General features: G+C 54.0%; 1 protein-coding gene across 4 annotated transcripts in view; it reads left to right on the forward strand.

Moving 5' to 3' along the window:
* UIMC1 (ubiquitin interaction motif containing 1) overlaps positions 1-15,518 on the forward strand; it is a 37,317-nt gene that overhangs the window by 20,127 nt on the left and 1,672 nt on the right. For 3 of the 4 annotated variants that reach the window (XM_035338471.1, XM_035338473.1, XM_035338472.1), the window contains exons 6-11: positions 812-876; positions 3,356-3,444; positions 4,383-4,462; positions 7,547-7,715; positions 13,188-13,266; positions 14,767-14,887. In XM_035338471.1, the coding sequence (XP_035194362.1) occupies positions 812-876; positions 3,356-3,444; positions 4,383-4,462; positions 7,547-7,715; positions 13,188-13,266; positions 14,767-14,887 (603 nt within the window). The remainder of the gene's footprint in view (positions 1-811; positions 877-3,355; positions 3,445-4,382; positions 4,463-7,546; positions 7,716-13,187; positions 13,267-14,766; positions 14,888-15,518) is intronic. The other variant, XM_035338474.1, reaches the window with a different exon arrangement.

The following is a 15,518-nucleotide window of genomic DNA, read 5'->3' on the forward strand; positions in this document are numbered from 1 at the left end:
GCTAATAAACCATTGTAATTCCATCTGATTAGAGAATGGCAAGTGTAATGTGTACACTGAGGAAGAAGAAAGGGAGCCGGGCGATGACTGACATGTTAGCCTGACCTTGGCAACGCACAAGGCTTTTGAACAAATTTTAAAGGAGAGAATAAGTGGAGTCATAGAGGTAAATGAAAAATGGGGTAAAATGCACGTGGATTTACCAGCTGCAGATTGTGCAGGTTAATTTGTTCCCTCTCTTTGATAGGACAGCTGATTACCCCGCCGAGAAAAATGCAACAGATTTTATCTGTAGGAATCTCAGAGAAGTGCTTCTCGTGGTCACCCAGCAGCTGTACCAGTTGATCAGGTCATCCAAACTCCGGCAAAAGGATCTTAACGCGGGGTGGGTGAGGGCTGCTGGAGTGCTTGAAGACACCCAGAGCCCTGGGTTGTTGGGCTCAGCACAAATGGAGCTGGGCAAGGGCTGTGATCGCTGCCACCATCGGGATAGGTGCTGGGAACAGGCAGAGACTGTGAACGTGAAGGACGAGGTTGGTGTGAGAACGGATGGACACGGGCTGTCCAGAAATACAACTGGGCAGTAAAACATACTGCAGGCATCGCTGAGAGCGCTGCTAGGCTCCTTACCAAAAGGAGTAGTGGAGGCAAAAAGCTGACAAGTTCAGGATAGATACTTAGCCATTTCTGGAAGAAAAGGAAAAAGAAAAACCATGCTGCACGCAGAACTTGATGACCCAGCAGAGCCTGTCAGGCCTGGTTAGCTGTGTGTGTTGCTTTATACAGTGTCTGAATTTTCTTTCTCTTCCAGGCCTCCCAGGTGCTGTCCGCAGAGGATGAACGCGGAGATGGGGAACCCATGCAGACTGCACAGAGGTGAGGAGGGGGAATTCAGCGAACCGGGTCCGTGGGCTCTCCCCGGGGACGTGGACTCATCCTCTCACCGGGAGCAGTTTGGGGCACGGTCTGCGTGGGGCTTGCTGAAGCCCTGGGAGCTGCGGAGCCTCCAGCAGCAGGTCCTGCTGGAAGGCTGCGTGCAGCTGCTGCTCAGACCTGTCCCTGGAAATACACGGCTCGGGAGCAGCGAGAGAGAGAGAGGAGAGGCACAACTAGGGAGAAGGGATCAGTTATTGTTCTTGCTCTCTAAAACGTGCAAATACATCCTTGTACAAGTAAGAGGACTTGATCCTTACCCTCTGAAGCTAATTTGACACGGTACAGTAAAGCTGCGGAGATGGGTAGGTGAGCTAAAGGTGAGTTACAGCAGCGTGATCACATGCTCTGCCTTTGAAGGCACATATGCAGCATGGTGAATGGTTTACAGAATTTCTGTGTGTATTTTTATATTCTTGCCTTGCTGCTGAAGAGGAAAGAAGGGAGGAGGAAGCCAGACGGCACTGCCTATCAGCCAAAGATAGAGTGCAGTGCTCCAGAAAAGCCACTTCAGCAGATGACAGGTGTGGGACAAGTCAACATGATTTTCTTCAGATTTAAGCCTGGCCTTTTTTTTTTCCCCCTTGTTTTTCTTTACTTCCGGGGGGATGCAGTTCTGCAATGAAGGCTGTGAGAAGGTCAAAAGGGAGAGGATTCAAGGAGCAAGTTGCAAGAGAGGGCAGATAATGGTGGTTTTTTTATTATTATTATTATTGGCTGGGTTTTAAAATTGAAACCTGTTTTGAAACAAAACTGCCAACTTTTCTTAGGTCTAACGGCATTGGCCTGAGTGGTTCATAACAACCTGCTGTTGCTTGCACCTTTCTAACCAGCTCAAAGCTCACCTTGGGGAGCAAAGGGAACCTGCAGGTGCTGATGTGCCTGTGACAGATGAGCTTTTGCTGCTGTGTCAGAGCAAAAGGCACCGAGGTGTGCACTCTGGAGATCTGCCTCCCTCCTGCTCGAGGCAGGAGAGGCCAGGGCTGAATGTGCTGAGAGAGACATCTCCTCCTGCCTGCGTACTGCTGGGGTTGCCTGGGGATGCTCCCCCCGAGGCCAGGACTCACCTGCCTGCTGCAGCCCCTCGCGTGGCAGCTGGCACATCTGCAGCACGACAAAATCAAAAGGCTGCAGACTTTGCAGTTCGGTGCACGCTGCAGTTTGCCATCTGGCTCCTGGTAATTTGCCACAGCGGTCCTCCCTCAGGGGAGGCTCGGGCACCCTGGGCTGCTGGCCTCAGCGATGCTTAATAGGAAAACACCGCTCCGAGCTGTCGGGAGGTGTTGGAGCAGTCGTGGAAGCGGCGGTGGTGGAAAAAGGCTTCTTTGCTTTCTGCAGGCCACTCTGCTTGATTGTTCTATGCCATGTGCAGAGCATGGTAGATTGGGGTTTTAATAAATGATTATAGGCTTTGTTACCAGGAGATAGTTGGTGTAGCAAGAAATGTGGTTTGACTTCAAATTGATTAGCCCATTTTATAAATGTCATAGCAAGTTGTTTTGTGTGAGCTCTTCTGAAGTGAGCCCTGATGTTAGACACAGAGTAAAACATGCTCAGCCTGGATTCATAACAAATGCTTTGAGATGCTTTATTTAGAGAGAAAAGCCACTTGTGATTTCCTATCAGAATTTTGTTATTTATCATAAATCAGCAGTGCCTGTTCTCTCCTCTCTGAGGCCTGTGGTTGAGCCTAATAAATCTTCTATTTGTCAGTGTGGGGATTCATGTTTTTTAAGTGTGTTCTTGCATACTTGATCAGACTAATCAGGAAGCCATGCAAAGCGCTGAGAGTGTCAGCATGGGTGCCAGACTTACTCAGCAATGCCTGCCTGTTTCCGAGAGACGCTGTGCCTGGTGGAAAGAAAGGGAGGAACACGAAGGTTAAAAGGAGCGGGGCAGCACGCGGTGCTGTGCCGAGGAGTGGCCACAGCACTGCCGCTAGGACTTGGCCGCAGGGACCCCTGTCATCGTGCTGCATCCATGCTGCTTCTGCCTGCCATGTGCAGCGATGAGAAAGGAAATTAGTGCAAAGAAGGAGGGAGTAACGCAGGGTTGAGCGAGTCTGTGTCTTTCCTCTCCCAGGATTTAATTCCCCAGGTGGAAGATGGTACCTGCACAGCTTCCAGGTCTAAGAGTAGAAAGAAGCAGGAGAGCCCTGCAGGTATTTTTGCTCCCCTCACATGAGATAGAAGCCCTCAATAAAACGACACAAAGGGTCACTGCATGAAAATTAGTTCTTTGGGGAGTTTCTGCTTAGGCCAGCATTTTGTACCAGTATGTTTCTGTTATCCTGATCATTTCTGGCTACCAAATGATGACCACCTGGAAATGGCAGAGTGGCCTGCTGTTCTGAACTGTGCAAGGCAGGCAGGGGCGTGTTGTCACACCTGCTGGATTTGAGTTTTATGTTTGTTTTGAACAGCATCTCCATGCTGACCCCACTTGGCAGTAAAAGGAGCCCAGATATCGCCGCAGAAAGCTCTCCTGAAGAAGAGATCTCCGTTTGCCCAGGTAAGAGGCACCTGGGAACGTTCTGAGCTTTGAAACGAATGTTACACGCTTAGAAAATACAAAGAAAAGAATTTTCAAGGCATTTGAACAAAACAAGTTTTCCTTCCCAGCTGTGTTTATCAGGGCTGAAATTATCCGAATAATTTTGTTTTCGTTCCCTGGTTTTGGACCCATTCCCTCTAAGACAATGTTGCAGCTCTGTGACCAGAAATAGCTGGGTGCTTGCTGCCGACGAGACCAGGAAGCACAGCAGTGCGGAGGGGTCGTTCCCAACGAAGTGCCAGGTGTGGGCTCTGCAAGGCTGTCAGGAAATTTTCACATTTTTCACTGTCAAGATAATGTAAAGCATCAGAGCTGAAATATATATATATATTTTGTCTTGCATTAATTAAAACTGTTTGGGACCAACAAGTTTTTCTTCCCTGGTCTCTCCTACCACGTTTGAGATTTTCCAGTTCAGGGTTTTAAGTGAGGGAAGTGATGAAGAGCCCGCTGCTGGTGATGAGCAGCTGCAGGGAGAGGCCATGGCAGTGCCTGGAGGCACGTTTTGTTGCGAAGGAAAGCCTGGAGGTCTGATGGTGTGAGAGCGTGATAGGCCACAGAATGGGAGCTCTGTTTGCTTCTGAGATGCGAGGAAGATCTCTGTTCTTGCATTGTCTCTATCCCAGCGGTGTCCCACGCACTTTCCCTGAGTCTAGTCTCACTCCTCATGAAGCTGCAAAGCTGCAGTGGCTCTGTCCTCACACCATGGTGCTATGACTCTTAACCCCTCATCCAGCCGTGTTGTTGCATATTGTCTGATAGCATTTGTGACAAGTCTAAAAAATGTTTTAAAACTGTGAAAAGGTTGCTAAAAAAATGGGTTAAGTCGCATCAACAAGAGAGGAAAAAGTTTGGGGGCCGCAAACCCGTGCTGACACAGAGTTGTTTTTCTGCAGAGACCCAGCCGAGTCCACTGGAAGCTGCTGAGCCAGAGAGAGAAGAGCTCTGCTCGGCCAGCAAGGACGCGCCTGTGCAGGTAAAAGAGCCCGAAGCCAGGGAAGTGTCCTGCTTCCAGTGCTGCTCTCTAGATCTGGGGTTCAGCAGGGCTGTGCTAGCATTTCCCCATGGGCTGCTGGGGTCCTCATGAACACCGCTCCGTTCACTTTTCTCTGCTGCTTTGTAGCTCCAATCCCTTTTGGCCAGCTGCATCTGCAGCCTTTCAGCCCTGTAGCTGAGAGTTGCTCTCAGTCGCAGCTCGTTCTGTATCCCTCTGTGCTGGAGGACGTCCTCAGCGGGGACAGCAGCCCCGGTGCTCGCCCAGGGTCAGAAGCACAGGGCTCTGGTGCTCAGTGGTGCAGAGGGACCTCAGTTACTCACGTTAGGACACAATTTTCCCTGTTACAGTCCTCTGAACAGCAGCGTTTGTTGGCCACAGACCATCTCCAAGAGGCTGAGGAGAGATTCACCCAAGGGGACTGGGTTAGGATAAAGATAGCAACGAGGTGTTGAGGGCTGGTGGTGGCTCGCAGCCCAAGGAGAGGGAGCTGGGCCCAGGAACCTTGATTTGTATGCAGTAATAGTTAACAGCAACCGTGAGCCAGTGGCGGGGCCGTCCTCTCAGCTCCCGATACAGATGTGTGCTGTTGGGTGGCTGCTCTCCCTGTGTTGTCACACCTGTGCAGCAATTGCCTCGCAGCTGTCACTGTAGCGACATCTGACTTCAGTTCCTGCTTCTGATAAAACTCCCTTTGTCTATTAATTTAGAGAGCGATATCAAAGGGGTTGCCAAGTGCTCCTCTGGCAGGGTACATGAATACAGAACCGTGCAGCTCTCGACAGGAGGATTCATTTGTGGAAAGCTCGCTCGGGCAGCCTGCAGCTTGTACAGCGCGTCTGCAGCTCCGAAGCCTCATTGTCACGGGCCTCTTAATAAACCCAGTTCTGCTCTCGTGCTCCTTCCGTACTGCAGGTCCCTCTAAGCACCGCTCCGTCAATTAGAGGCCGCAGCAGGGAGAGGCTGTGGTCCTGTGCAGAGCCCCGTGTCTCAGCCCTGAAGGCACGCTGATGGCCCGTTTGGCAGAACAAGGTGCTGGGGCTTCCCAGGGGCTGTCCCAGATCCCAGATCCTTATCCTTGGCAGCAGGTACCAGCCCCAGCCCGCAGCCTCCCCGGCAGGCGGCAGAAGCAGCTGCCCGCGGATCAGCACTTAGCACGAAGCAGGCAGAGACCGCTGGGACCGACTCCTTCCTCGCAGATGCTGAGCCAGGACGCAGGAGTCTTGTTCTTGAGCTCAGCCTCTGGCATCGCTCGTGGCTGGCCGCTGGCTGCGGGTGCCGCGTCTCGTAGGCAATTTTCCCTGCTAGAGAGGGGGGGGCGACGGTCCCTGCCTCTGACGGGGGTGACTGGCTCCGCAGCCGAGGCTTTCCAGACTGCTGCTGCAAGGTTTTGTGCACGCCGTTTCAGGGCTGTGGTATCTTTTGTTACAGCATGTTGCATTTCCATTTAAAATTAGTAATTTACCACTGAATGTAGGCGGGCAGGGCGTGTGGAACCGGTGATCTCCTAAGACTGATTTAAAAATGGCAGCTCGAAGGCACGGTGCCTGCTGCTTTTCCCATCATTTTTTGCTGTGTTGTCTGACTGGGATAATGCGGGTTTGATCCGATCATTCATATTTGACACATCTTGTTTTTTATGACTCCTCTCTGTAACGCCCCACGGTGAGGACTTCGCGAGCTGTAGTGACACTGAGAAGTGAGAGCAGGGTATGCGTGCTAATGCCGCGAGCGATGTGCTCCAACAGCTTGCGTTTGGCTGGAGGAACTCTTGTGGCAACTCCTCCGTAGAAATCTAGTGCAGAGTCTCCCTGGAAATGAGTGCAGTGTTTTTTGGGGGTCGGTACCGTCGCCTGTCAGGCGGTGACTGGGAAAAATGAATTTTCTGACTTGGATTCTCAGTTTAAGACGCAGTCGTGCAATTTCTTGCAGAGCTCCTCTGAGTCAACCAAGCGCTCTCCTTCCCTTTGGAACATAAAAATGAGGACGGATGCTCAGCATCAGGCCCTCATGTGGCAAAGCAAGTGTTAAACCAAGAAATATGACAGCGTGCTCCAGCAGCACCGAGCGTCTTGGCTGGCCCCAGTTACTGCTTCCCTGAAATTACGCCGTTGGAGGGATGCACACAGCAGCTTTACTGCACGTGTCACTGAAAGCCCTCCTGTATTATTTCCTATAGGTTTCTTCTACATGGTTAATATTTAAATAATTTTTAATGGAGGGGGGGGGGGAAAGGGTTCTTTTTGAAATACGGAGAGATTTTGTAGCGAGCCTGGCTAGGCAGGGACCTAACAGGGAGTGAGATGGGAGCAGCCCGCTGCATCCAAACGGGAGCAGCGCAGGGAGCAGCCTGTGCCTGCGGTCTGTAGCGGAGCACCTCTGCAGCGGGGTAACCAACGCACGGAGAGCGTGGGGAAGTGTTGATGGCACCCAGGGAACAAACACGGGCTGTGACATTTTGCCCTGGCAAGAAGCCACTGCTAGTAATGCTGCGTGACGTGGGTTTTGGACTGCGTCACCTCTCGTGGGTCTGTGTCACCTCTGCTGCTGCTCCAGCCGCGTCCCCGGCTGAGGAGGAGCTTCCCAGCGGTCTCGCCGTGCCGCAGCCTCCCTCCGTCCTGGGGAAGGCTGTGTTCCCAGACAGCGCAGCCTCTGTAGTGTGGATCGTGTCCAGAAAGTGATGAGCACAAGTCAGGTGTTGAACTCTCGCTTTGCCCCATGAATTTCCCATCAGTTTCGCTTCTGAGCTTTCCTGATTAATGGAAGCTTTGCCATTTCTGTTAGTATAGGTGGTGTTTGCCTTAAACGGTGTGCACGGCTGTGCAGGGAGGTTTCACCATGATTCAGCAGGACACGTTGCCTTTGGAAGAAGAATTAGACATTAGTGCTGCACAGTTTACTCAGGCAGTGGTGTTATTTCTGACCTGTATGTGACGAAGGGAGAATAAAACTTACCAAGAAAAAGCGAGTCTCTAGGAGGGTGAGCAGCTACCAGGCAGCACAGAGCACTGCAGCTGCCAAAAAAAAGAAACAACACGACTAACTGCTTTTCCTCTTCTTCCTTAGGCCAGTGAAGATGAAAATGCTGGCAGGGCTCTGGCTGAGGGCAGTCCCACGGCTGCTGACCGCGTGTCGTGCCCGCTGTGCGACAAAGGCTTTCCAGCTGCAGAGATCGAGCTGCACGCTATGTACTGCAACGACGTCGTGGGAGAGGAGCCTGGCGAGGACAGTCCAGGTCTGCCAAACACTCTGTATTTGCTCTGTGTGCTGCTCTCCCTCTCCTGGTACTTGCAGCCAGGTGCTGGAATCCTTTTCCTCCCGGGATATTTGGTGTGTGGTGTGGCAGGCCGGGAGGTTTGTCCTCTCTGCCTTGGTCCATCTCAGAGCTGGCCGGGAGAGTGTAACTGGAGACTCTAATAATTTCCAGCACCTCCTGCACAGAGCCCTTCCCTGATCAGCTTTGTCACCCATCACAGCATTAGTCCTGGGGAAGGTCTGAAGCTGAGCATTACGCAAGGATCGAGACCTGGCTGTTTCACACAAGGTTTGCAAGGCACATCTATTTTGAGTTTTGTGAGGACCTGTGGAGAATTTGCCAGAGATAGAAAATGGCAGGCTCCAGAGCCATGCGGGTGAGCATCCTTCAGGCCTCTTAAGAAATGAGAATGTTCTGTACCACTCCGAGTACAGCCTGCACTGTGCAATGAGCCTGACATTTGTGTGTGCAAAAATGGCTTGTTCAGCAGGAAGGGACTGCAAAAAAAAAGTTTCCCTCTTGCTCCTCCAAAATTGCAAAATGATGGCTATTGATCTGGGAGCTCGGATTTTTCTCCATGTGAAGAGTGAGGCGTAGAAGTGCAATCAGAATGCCCGTATTAAATCCTCTTTGCACTCTTCTGTGTCGGTTTTCTGTAGCCAACCTTTGTAGAGCTTAAGTGAACAAATACACCAGTTGGCTATCGATGTATTCAATAAGTTATGCTTTAGCTGCTGCTTGAAATGTAAAACCTGTTAGCACAATGTCAGGTAATATCAAAGCAGTGGCTTGTAATGAGATTAACTTTTCAGGTTGTGAATATATAATTTTTAGTCGCATACTGGGTTATTAAATGCGATCTAAATCTGTAATGTTTCAGCAACTGGAGCAAATCAGAGCTAGTTCAGGAGCTGTAACTCCTGCGCTCCTCTAGCAGGAAGAAGTTTCTCCGTGTAATCTTAATGCAGAGTTGATGTAGCTTTAAAACACAAGGTCCTTGTTCCACTAAATCTTTGAGGATGTGACATGGGTCCTGTCAAGACAACACGAGCCAGAGTAGCAGCTCTTACTGCTCGGTGCTGGATTTTGGTGCGGAGCTCTCTCTGCAGGCACAAACCGGCTACTGGTGCAAAGGGTAACGGCTCGTGCAGATCACGCGGTAGCACGGTTCCTCTCCCATCCTGATAAAGGTCTTATCTGCACTACAAAACAGAGCAGAATTTTTAGTATGCCTTTTAGCAGGAATGGCTTTGGCCCGGCGGTAATCGGGTCCCCCGTGTGCCTGGATTGTGGGTATATCCATTGATCCTGGGGAATCCTGGCTGTGATCAGGAAAAGGCTTTGAAATTTTTGGCACTGCAAGGGAATTTATTTTCTCCTTCGGTGTTGGCTTTCAGCAGGACCGAGTTCAAGGCTGGCCTTTCCACTCTGCTTCCAGACTGGTCTCCTCGGGGATGTTTGTAAGGGTTGTTATTTTGGAATTGCTACGCTGCTATTCTGCCTTGTTCAGAACAATCCCCCCCAAAAAGAAAACTAGCCAGGAATAAAAGGGATCTTGGTCTGCAGTAATGGCTCTAAGCAGAGCAATGGTTCTGGGACAAAATCACAGTAATTTGGGTTTTCTATTGCCAGTTATTCTAGTATTTCCCCTGTAGAGACCAGGCTTTATTAGCCGTAACACTCCGACGCCTGTGTTGTTTGGGCCAGGGCTCTTCACGGAGCTGCGGGCTCCCCGTGCTCCGAGCTGTGCACTTGAGCTTGGAGGAAAACATAACGGGGGGGGGGAGAGTCCTGATGCCTGCTGGGCTTTGGCCCATAGGGCGCCTCCCTCCAGCTCCTGGCGAGCATTCAGAGATGAACATCCTCCAGAAAGGCCCCGGCTGCTGGACTGCTCGGGGGGATGTGGGATGAGCAGGCAGGGCGATGGTTAGCTCAGCAGAGGTCAGACAGCAGCTTGGCACACCCCTGCAGGTACAAAAGGACTCCGCGTCCAGGGCTGTTATCTTGGCGCCTTTTACTAGCACAATACCTCCAGGTAAAGCAATGCGTGGGGAAAAAAGAGGGGGGAGAAGCGTTCTCTGAAGCAAATGCCAACGCCGGTGTCGGTCCAGAACCTGTCCCCTCCTGCTGCAGCACCACGGCCTTCTGGCTGGACGCTGGCTTCCTCAAGAGCAGAGCAACGGTCCTGTGCGAAGGGAAATCAGAGTTCTGCCCTCTAAGCCATGTCCTGACCTGTTTGGGAAAGACAGCTTCACTCTTCCTTTGCTGCACCGGGTCAGGGGTTCCTGATCTGTCTTCAGACTTAGGAATTGGATTTACTCCTGGTGGCTCCGGTACCGCGGATTGCTGTAGCGGCCGGTGCTTGCAGCTTTAAAATTACAAAGGGATGGATTCTTGCTGGTTTTGTTTCTCTTCTCCCCTCTTCTAATCATGCACCAGAGTCTTTCAGGGGGTTGTAGAAGGAGGGTGGCTCAGGCTGGCTGATGTTTAAGGACAGGTTTTCAAATCAGGTGGCTGGGCAAGACGAGCTGCAGTTGCTTCACTTACGCCTATACATGGCTGCCCTGGCTGGATGCCCAGACAACCACATACCTGGGCAGTATGAAAATCTGATCATGAATTTCCATTTTCCTGTGGTCTGAGTAAATAAAAAGGAAGAGCCTGCTGCTGCTTTAGCTTCCGTACCAGGTTGGGGGGAGGTTCAGGTCCCAGGTTTCCAGCTCAGTGGCTGGTGTTAATTCCAAGTGAATGAGTGAAGCCGTGGAAGTGTTGTGCCAGCTCCCTCTTCCTTCGTGCCTCCGGCTGAAGGGCTCACTTGTGCGAGGGGCTCGTCACGGAGCCACCGGCTTCATTGCCTGCTGCTGCTGCCCGTGCACGGATCTGCTGCTCCCTGTCTGGAAGTGAGTCTTGGCTGTTACCGAGCACATCAGATCGTCTTGAGCTTTGGGACGCGCTCTATTCCTGTCGTCCTCCATCTACGTGCTCCCATCTTGTCAGTTCCCAGGTGAGCCTGGGAAAATGAGGTTTTGTGCATCCCTTCCTCCCAGAGCCCTGAATGCAGCCTCGTGCAGCTGTCCATCTTCAGCGCAGCGGTGCCGGTGCTGTTAAAAACCTTCCGACATCGACAGGAGTGGCACTGATGCAGTGGAAAGAGTAACAGAATAGGTGCAGGGAAAAGCTTCACCACTCCTGAACAGGGACGAGACGCTGGCGAGCCTGCCACGGTTAGGATTCCGTGCCTAAAGCAGCGTGGCTGGCAGGGAGGTGGGGGAAGCAGGTGCAGAGAGGAGCAGACGGCTCGTGCAGCAAGGCGAGGAGCTTGGAAACATGTGGCCTTGCCCCTCTGCGTGCTGGCATCTGGCTGAGCTCACCTGGCAGCCCCGGGAGGTGCTGAGGCTGATTTGCCAACCAGGAGAAGTGCTGAACGAGTGAACAGCTCGTCCTCAGGCTGCAGAGTGCCTGGCCCAGCACGGCGCCTTGCACCAGGCGGCGTTGCAGGGTTCCCACCGCACGGCGGCTCAGGACCGCTCTGCGGTCTGGGAGTTTGCCCCGCAGCAAGTATTTCCCCAGGTTCCTGACCTCCCCTTTCCCGTGGGCTGCTGGTGTGCTTTGGCAGGGGTTGTGCCTCGCCAGCCTTGGTGGGGACGTGAGCGGGGAGGGCTGGCTGCTGCGCCTCCGCCAGCCGCTGGCACCGCCGGCCCTGTTCTCTCCCCTGCGCCTCTGCTGTCGGCAGCACAGCTGGGGGTCTTCCCCTGGGCACCCGTGCCGAGATCTCTAATGGGCCCATTATGCCAGATGTGTTCGCTGCTTTTGGAAGAAAATAGAACTGATTAACACCTGAGCTGGTGCACGAGGCTCCTGAGACGGTGTTAAAGGAATATTAACGAGTGCACGCCGAGCTGGAGAGCGGCTTTCACCACGCTGTCAAACGCGCGGGCGTCGGGCTGGGGGGAGGCTGGGGGGCCGGGGGGCGGCCGTGCTCAGCTGTCCTCCTGAGCACGCTGCCACTTCAAATCGGGGCCAGGCTGAGCTAAAGAGAGACGCCCGCTTCGGTGCCTGTGAGAAACAAGCTGTTGGCATCCGTCGTCGCCCACAAGACAGCGTCCACGTCCTAGGAAATGCTTGAGCTTGTTTCTTCAGCGTGGATGTCTCCCTCCAGCCCCAGCAGCTCCCGAGGACCTCACGGTGCGTCTGCTGGTTGTGGCTGATCAGTGACTGCCAGCAGGGGAAGGGCCTTGCTGTGTCAGCACCGTGGGTAGGTACGGGGGTCACCTGATGCTCTGGAAATGGGGTTTTGCAAAAACTCCAGAGGATTCCCTTTGTTCCACACAAAATTCTGTGCATCCCTTCCTTTGCCACAGCTGATGAGCCAGCAATAACAGCTTGGTCATGCCCGTAGCTTGGATCCAGGCCTTTCTCCTAATGAGAGCGTGGAGAGTGGCAAGCAGTGCTTCTGGGCTGTAAAACAGCTCCGTGCATCGCCCCTGTAGCCAGATTGCCTGAACGTGCTTACTGTGAGTACGGAGTCTTGGATGTCCCCGGTGGAGCGAGCTGAGATACCCGATGTGTTCCCCGAGGGTCTTTGCTGGTGGCACGTCAGCAGGAATACGCTGAGGAGTTCAGCTGAAAGAGGCAATGCTCCGACGTGCTCCCCGCGGATGCCTGGGGAGCAGGTTTGGGAAGGCTGCTCGGGCTCGCTGGAGGAACAGGAATTGTTGGACCACCACCCGCGTGCTGCTCAGGCCAGCACCTCGCTGGCTGCCTCCGCGTGTCGGAGCAGCACGGTCGCTGCTGCCGTCGGAGAGCAGAGCCCTTCACCCAGAGACCCCACGGAGCTGTGCGCAGGCAGTCGTAAAGAGCAAGCTGGGGGCAGAGCAGCAACTGCGAGGGCAGTTGTTGTAACCTTCCCACCCCAGCACGAGCTGCGTCCCTCCCCGGCGAGGCTACCTCCTCCTGCCACGTCCCAGAAGGGCTGGTGCCCCTGCACAGCCTCAGCCCTCCTTGCCCCGCAGCCTCGCAGCTCCCACGCTCCCTCCCCTGCAGCAGACACGGGCGCTCAGTTTGGCAGCGGGCGGTGCGGCGGTGCTGGAGCAGCTGCGTAACTCCGCTCCCAGGCTGCTGCGCTGCCGTGCGTCAGCTTGGAACTCGCTGTAAACTGCATGCTGTTGATCCAGCTGTTTCTGGTGGAAGACGAGTTCTGGTGCTAGCTGGCTTCTGAGGCTGGGGAAGGCAACTTCTGCCAGAGCCCTCTGAAAACGGGAGAGTTGGCCAGCCCCCGGTTAGGCAGGAAAGGAGGTCCGGCCCGGCCCGGCCCAGTCCCGCGTTTCTTTACCTCACTTTGCATCCCTCCTGCTGCAGCCTTCGGCGAAAGAATGAAGGGTGTCGCGTGCGGACATCGTGCAGGGGAGACTTGGGGGTGGATGGCAGTAACCTTGTCTGTTTTGCCTCCAGTGCTCACCCGGCGTCAGCGAGAGGCCAGGAGTAAAGCTGCCGGTGGTGACAGCGGCCCGGCGGCCTCGGACAGTGACAAGTAAGTAGGTATGCTTGCTCCTCCAAGGCTGGCTCTGTGCTCCGGCTTGTCCCTGGATGTCTTCATCCCCGTGTAAATGCTGGCTGTTGGCCTTACGGCATCATTTCCCTAAGAAATTGCCTTCTCTCGGTGCCTCTTGTTGCAGTGCTGGGTATGTTTACACCGAAACGAGAGGCATTGGCTGTTCCCTGACTGCTTATTTTTGCACTAATTCCTTTCAGCCAAGCCCATGGTGGGTCAGGGACGTGTGGTCTCTGGCCGTCGTGGAGGGAGCTGTAGGTAAAATGTTGCTAACTCAAGCAGTTTCTGCTGGGAGACTTGAGCTTGGTAACCCTAGAAAAAGAAGAGGCTAGGACAGGGAGGCTGTCAACATGGCACCTGTAGTGATATTCTTAATTAAATTAGACTTTCAGAATAGCAGTGGCTTTGTTTAATCTCTTCCCATGCAGCCCCTCCTCCTGCCACCCACACAAAGCATCATAAGAGAGGATCTGACAGTAAAATCCCTGCTATGGAAGCAATTTTGCTGTTACAAACAGTGGATGGCAACATCACTAATGGAATTAGGCTAATTATAGAGAGGACAGCTTCTGTTTAGACACATTATCTGGGTAATCAGCACTGACTGGAAAGAAAATACGGGAAAAGTACTGCAGAGTTTTGCTCGATGGGGGCTCTCCATACGCATTTTAGAGCCTGGGGTGAGTTTTACTAGGAGAGTGCTGCTTATCAAACTGAACACAACACTGCTGGGGCTGGTCCCTGGGGGCTCGTCTCTTCCTGGAGAAGGTCCATTCCCGAACAGCTCCCCGGGTGGATGCTCTCCCGAAGAACCAGTGCCCTCTTCTGCATGCTCTGGTCCCCGCCCAGAGCTGGCGTGGAAGCAATTACAGCCGTATAAATCCAGGCCTGACCTCCATCTCCTCTCACCCAGGGTAATTTTCTTCCTAGGCACACTCAGTCGTCCTGCGTGAGCCCGGGCGTCTCCTGCACAAACGAGGGGGTTCGAGGAGCGCGCTGCAAGGGAGAGGGCACCTGTGCCAGCCCCCAGCAGGAGCGTGTGCTGTGGCATGTAAAATGGAGATAGTGCAGAGAAGGACTTGATTTACTAGTCAGACAAGCTCATCCAGCCCTGGTGAAACGTCTCTCTGATTTAACACACTTGGTTTGCTTTTCAGGCGGAATTTAACTCCCTTTTGCAAAGCCCTCGCACTTCATTTCTGTGGATTTTGACAGGGTGCTTTATGTCTGGGGAGAAATCAGCAGCGGTTGAGATAGTTAGATGAGCAGATTTGATTACCGTCCCGCTGCTGCAGCAGCAGGAGACAGAGGAGCAGGCAGGGAAAACTGATCGTCGCTCAGGCTTTGTGCTCGGCGCTGGCCTGACCACGCTGCTCGGTCCCGATCTGGCGACACGGAGGAAGCAAGTCACGGCCGGTGGCTGGGAGCCCAGCGCGGGGCGAATCCTAACGCGGTGCTCTGTCCTTTCGTGCCTGGCAGGTGTGAGAAGTGCTACCTCTGTAAGTCACTGGTGCCACTGCTGCAGTATCAGAGGCACGTGGACAGCTGCCTCCAGGCTGCTAGGCAAGCTCAGGGAACCAGGAGGCTGCGAAGCGCCAAGGTGAGGGGTGACCCCGCAGACCGTCTCCTTTGCTTTGCGCTGGGTTCGGGGCCGGGTTGCAGGCAGGAGCCCTTTCCTTGGTCTGTGGGATGAGCAGTCCTGGCACGGGATTGCCTGGCCCTGCGCGTGGTAGCCCTGGCCAGGGAACTTGTTGCCTTCCCTCCCGCGACGCTCTGCGAGAGCATGGACCGGTCCCAGGGGTGAGCTAATCCGGCGGAGCTGCCAGTAACCTCTCCAGCAGGCAGGCAGCCAGCCTGTCCCGCTGCCAGCCAGCGCGCCTCGCTCCTGCAGCCTTCCTCGGCTGAATAGAGATGCCGTGGAGGGCGGTGTCAGGGTGACAGGCACATTTGACTCCATCCACAAGCCCCTTTCCCTCAGGGACAGTTTGGAGCTGAAGCTGGGGGAGCTGCTCCGTGCCTGGAGCATCCCAGGGGAGCTGCGGGGAATGAGCGCGGGGAGTTGTGCTGGGGGATGTGGCAGGAGCACAGGGAGCAGCTGGCTCGTGGTCACCCACCAGGTGTTGTTTCCCACCGGGCCTTGTCCTGCTCCTGGAGGTCCGGGGGAGCGTGGGGAGGGGTCTTCTGGGCCTTCCTGCAGGCTCCTGCGGGCAGAGCCCTCGTGCCTGAGCTCT

The sequence above is a fragment of the Oxyura jamaicensis genome, chromosome 13 (assembly GCF_011077185.1).
Source record: "Oxyura jamaicensis isolate SHBP4307 breed ruddy duck chromosome 13, BPBGC_Ojam_1.0, whole genome shotgun sequence".
Taxonomy (NCBI): Eukaryota; Metazoa; Chordata; class Aves; order Anseriformes; family Anatidae; genus Oxyura; species Oxyura jamaicensis.